The sequence below is a fragment of the Papaver somniferum genome, chromosome 10 (genome assembly GCF_003573695.1).
Source record: "Papaver somniferum cultivar HN1 chromosome 10, ASM357369v1, whole genome shotgun sequence".
Classification (NCBI taxonomy): Eukaryota; Viridiplantae; Streptophyta; class Magnoliopsida; order Ranunculales; family Papaveraceae; genus Papaver; species Papaver somniferum.
In genome coordinates this window covers 33,482,850-33,487,050 of record NC_039367.1, presented here as the reverse complement: position 1 = coordinate 33,487,050, position 4,201 = coordinate 33,482,850, and the positions used below count along the sequence as shown (strand labels likewise).

Sequence of the window (4,201 nt, the reverse complement as noted above, 5' to 3'; positions counted from 1 at the left end):
TACATTAAGGATGCATCCCGTTTCATCCTCGCTCTTTTTTAAGTTTAAGTGAGGATGAATCCAGTTTCATTCTTATTATTTTTTTTTGTCCATTCTATCCATACCAATTTTTACTCGTCCATTAGAACCATGCTTTAAAAATATTTGGACAAATGACCCATTTTTCGTATAACAGTTCAGTAAAAGCATAGCTATTTTAATAGTCTATTAGGCCGAGAAAATTAGGGGGGAATAGAGCTCTTTTATATCAAATGTAAGGAACACAAAATACTTGAAATGACCAAATAATAATGTACCAATGCAGTTTGTCTTATTATCCACAAAGCTTAGTAATTAGTTCAAGTTTTAATCTCGAAACACAAAGAGGCCAACCAACCTCAAAACCTATATGTCGACGACAATCACAATAAGCAATAGCAATCACAGATACTATGACAAATGAAAAGAGAAAGCAAGTTCAACATTTAAGGAACACGGAGACTTCACGGACAAGTAATTACTATCTTCATTTTGGGCTGGTGAAGAAGTTGTTGAGGTTTGGCATGATTTCTGGGGACTTGTTGCGAACCCATTTCCTGAGGCTATGTTCAGTGTATTTCTCACCCTCTGCGTGGTTCTCCAAAACTCCAGCAGCCCTGTTCTCCTTGTTAACCCTGGTTTAATTAAGTAAAAACGAAAATAGGAAAACTTATATCAGTAACTATCCAGATTTCATCCACCAGTCACAGAAAATGAACATGTGATATCGCAAAAAAGCATTCCAAGGAATGCATATTTCCCATTTCTCAACAAACAAGAATATATGTATATGATTTTTAATATGTCACACTGAAAACTTCATTGAGTGCCTAACAATTCAATGTTTTATTTGTGATCGGAGTACAAGCAGGTTTTGCCCAACTAAGACTGAATTTTTGCATCCGTATCAGGGAAATGAATTCCAACAATGTTGTATTCTAAGAAAGAATTGCAAAAGTTGTCATGCATTTAATAACTGTATAGGTTCATTGAGACGCAAACAGGTGTTCAAAAGCATCAAACAAACACATGAGCTCCGGAATAACTAGACCTGCTATCACGCAATCGAGTGCACAATGAGAATGCACTTCTAAGCCGTCAGATTTGACATCCACTTATGTGCATCTCTATGATAGAGAATCTGATAGCTTAAAGGTGTGTGCTCACTATGCACTCGAGTGCGTGACATCACCAGTCATAATTAGATCCTGAATTACCAACTTGATTATCAAAGTCCATGCATCAATTAGGGAACTCACCTAGATCCTTCAGAGAACCTAAATCAATTAGGGAACTCATCAATTAGGGAACTCGTATATGTCCATTAAATAATTCAACAAACTTACTAAAATTTAGCCGCTCATCAGAAGGATTTTGGACTAATAACATGTGATATCACATAAAAACATTCCAAGCCACCGTTGTTAATTGCATAGTCCTTATGCGCATTTAGCTAATAACATTTTGACTAATGAGATCGAGTTTAAGTAAAAAGATGCATACTTCCATTCCTCAACAAACAAGAATATATGCATACGACTTAATAGTATATTTTATACAGAAAACTTCACATTTTGTGCCTAACAATTCAATCTTTAACGCGTGATCAGAGTACAAGCAGGTTTTGCACATCTACGACTGAAAATTTGCATCCTAAACAGAACAATTGACTCCATCAATGCTGCATTCCTAGTAAGAATTACAAAAAGTTGTAAAACTGCACAGGTTCATTGAGTTGCAAACAGGTGTTCAAAAGCATCAAGCAAACACATCCCCAAAAACTTTGGAACAAATAGACCCACTATCAGGCAGGTCAGATTTGCTACTGTGGAGATGCACATCAATGGTTGCGAAATTAGCGGCCAAGATGTGCAAATCACTGTATTTTTTTATGCACGAGTGCGTGATAGCAGGTCTAATTATGACTAGTGCTATCACGCACTCGAGTGCATAATGAACAAATTTCACCGTTTAAATGTGCGTGCTCATTATGCACTCGACTGCGTGATAGCACTAGTCATAATTATATCCTGAATAACCAGCTTGAATATCAGCATTTAGGGAACTCGCCTATAGATCCTCCGGAAAACCCAAATCATCTATATTCATTAAATTTTACAAACTTAACACCTAAATCATCTGTATTCATTAAATTTTACAAACTTAACTCGAACTTTAACCACTCATCAAAAGCAAAGGATTGGGGATCCATTTCATATATACAAAAGTAAAAAGAAAAAACTCCTCAAATATAGACATGACCTTCTCGTATTTTCCATCGTAGGTATGACGAAACTCGATGAGAAATAGAGAATCGGCTCAGCTAGATCCTTGAACTAATTACAGAACCAAGGAGCGAGTACTCGCGCTCCTTGCGAGTAACCCAGCCGAGTCAGGATAGTTTGACCATATAGAACCTAGTAACATCTGTCTTTCTAATAACATGCAATTACTGAACTAAATTTAATTAATAGAAAGAATCAACACTAAACCATCTGAAATTAATAGCACTTTCTCATATTTCCCTTCGTATGAGTGACAAAACTCAATGAGAAATAGAGAATCGGCTCAGCTAGATCCCTGGACTAAATATAGAACCGAGGACCCAGTACCAGCGCTATTCGCAAGTAACTCGGCCGAGTCGGGCAAGTTTGACCATAGAGAACCTAGTAACATCTGCCTTTTCTAATAACATGCGATTAATAAACTAAATCTAATTAAGAAAAACAAATCTACACTAAATCATCTGAAATTAATAGCACTTCAATTATCTTTATTCCCGAAAATTTAGCAAGATAATAAAACCACAATTAACAGAACAAGGGGAAGGGAAATAGAAATTAGACCTGACTTCAGGATTGATCATGATGTTACGAACTAATTGAAATCCACAAATTCCGACGGCTAATCCAAGTGTTGCAAACAAAGGATATGCCTAAAGTAAACAAATAAACATTAGACAACGAAAAATGAACCCTAAATCAATCAGAATGAAATTAGAAACTTCAAGATCCAAAAATAGAAACCGAAAATCTAGGGTATCGGATTTATTATAAACCTCAGGTCTCAACCAACGTCTAGCCATTTGAGAAGCCATCGAAATGAACGGAGAGAAGATTTCGTTTAGAGGCAGAAATTTGATGAAGAGAGAGAGAGAGAAATGATAGAGAGCCAATAGTAAAGGAGGAATTCGGGTATTTATATAAGGCTGTTTTTATGGGCTGTAGTTGGTTTTGGCCCATGGTATTAACCGATCCGCGTGGGTTATCATTGGGATAATAATTTATTTGATAACTGACGAACTGTACTCCTAGAACCGTGTGCAACTGAGTAAGGTCCTGTTTTGTAGTATAGTATATTCCGAGAATTCTTCCCCAACACCAAACAGAGCCACACGTTAGTCCCGTGTTTTCATTTTGATGCCAAAGGTTCTTGCCGGCTAGGATTTAGAATCGAAATATTATCCTTCTTTTTTAACCATGAGGATACTTCTATTTTGCTTGCTGGACAAACCAATATATTCTCACTTTTTTTTTTCGGGGCCAAACAGTAGACTACATTTTATTGAGAGTGGATTCTGTCTAATCGGTTACATGTCTAAATTGGCTATTAACTTAAAAACCATACCTAATGTTAACATTGGTGGTATTTAGAAATTTCAAATTACCAGACACTAGGCTTGTACTTTTTTGTTCAAATATTGAATTTTTGAGAAACTCCCTTTCCGTGCCATCCTTTGTGACATTTCTGGCTTGAGTAACTCTTCCTTCCCACATTATCAGAGCTGTTCATTCTTTCCGTCTTCATTGTAGACATTGAAGATATTTCCCTGATCCATAATCTTGGTACAACACTCATTATTCATATCCCCAATTTCATTATCTCCATTTAGAATTTGGTCTTCACCCTGCGTTGAGAAACCATATGTAGGACGTGTAATAGCCTGCAGATTCTGATCTGATACGTCCAAAACTTCAAACCAGTTCTTCATGTTTCTTCCACCCCTTTCTGATAGGGTTGCACATGGTTCGGTTTTTATCGGTTTTTGGCAAAACCAAAACCGAAACCAAAGTACTCGGTTTTCCAATATTGAAAACCAATGAAACCATATAGCCTATTCGGTTTCATTGGTTTCGGTTTCTACTCGGTTTTTGGTTAACCAAATGATTTATAAACAATAATG

General features: G+C 36.4%; 1 protein-coding gene across 1 annotated transcript; it reads right to left on the bottom strand.

Annotated features, from left to right (window-relative positions):
- Positions 1–254: 254 nt before the first annotated feature.
- LOC113318540 lies at positions 255–3,212 on the bottom strand. The gene is made up of 3 exons (XM_026566707.1): positions 3,077–3,212; positions 2,865–2,953; positions 255–653 (listed from the first exon to the last, which is right to left on the bottom strand). Exons 1-3 carry the CDS (start codon positions 3,113–3,115, stop codon positions 506–508), a joined length of 276 nt encoding a protein of 91 aa, XP_026422492.1. The 5' UTR covers positions 3,116–3,212; the 3' UTR covers positions 255–505.
- Between the last annotated feature and the right edge of the window lie 989 nt (positions 3,213–4,201).

Excerpts from the sequence above, each read along its gene's own strand:
- LOC113318540 (XM_026566707.1), bottom strand. The coding sequence starts at position 3,115 with ATGGCTTCTCAAATGGCTAGACGTTGGTTGAGACCTGAG. Across the intron at positions 2,954-3,076 it reads GACGTTGGTTGAGACCTGAG|GCATATCCTTTGTTTGCAAC; the intron begins GTTTATAATAAA and ends TGTTTACTTTAG. Across the intron at positions 654-2,864 it reads ATGATCAATCCTGAAGTCAG|GGTTAACAAGGAGAACAGGG; the intron begins GTCTAATTTCTA and ends TAATTAAACCAG.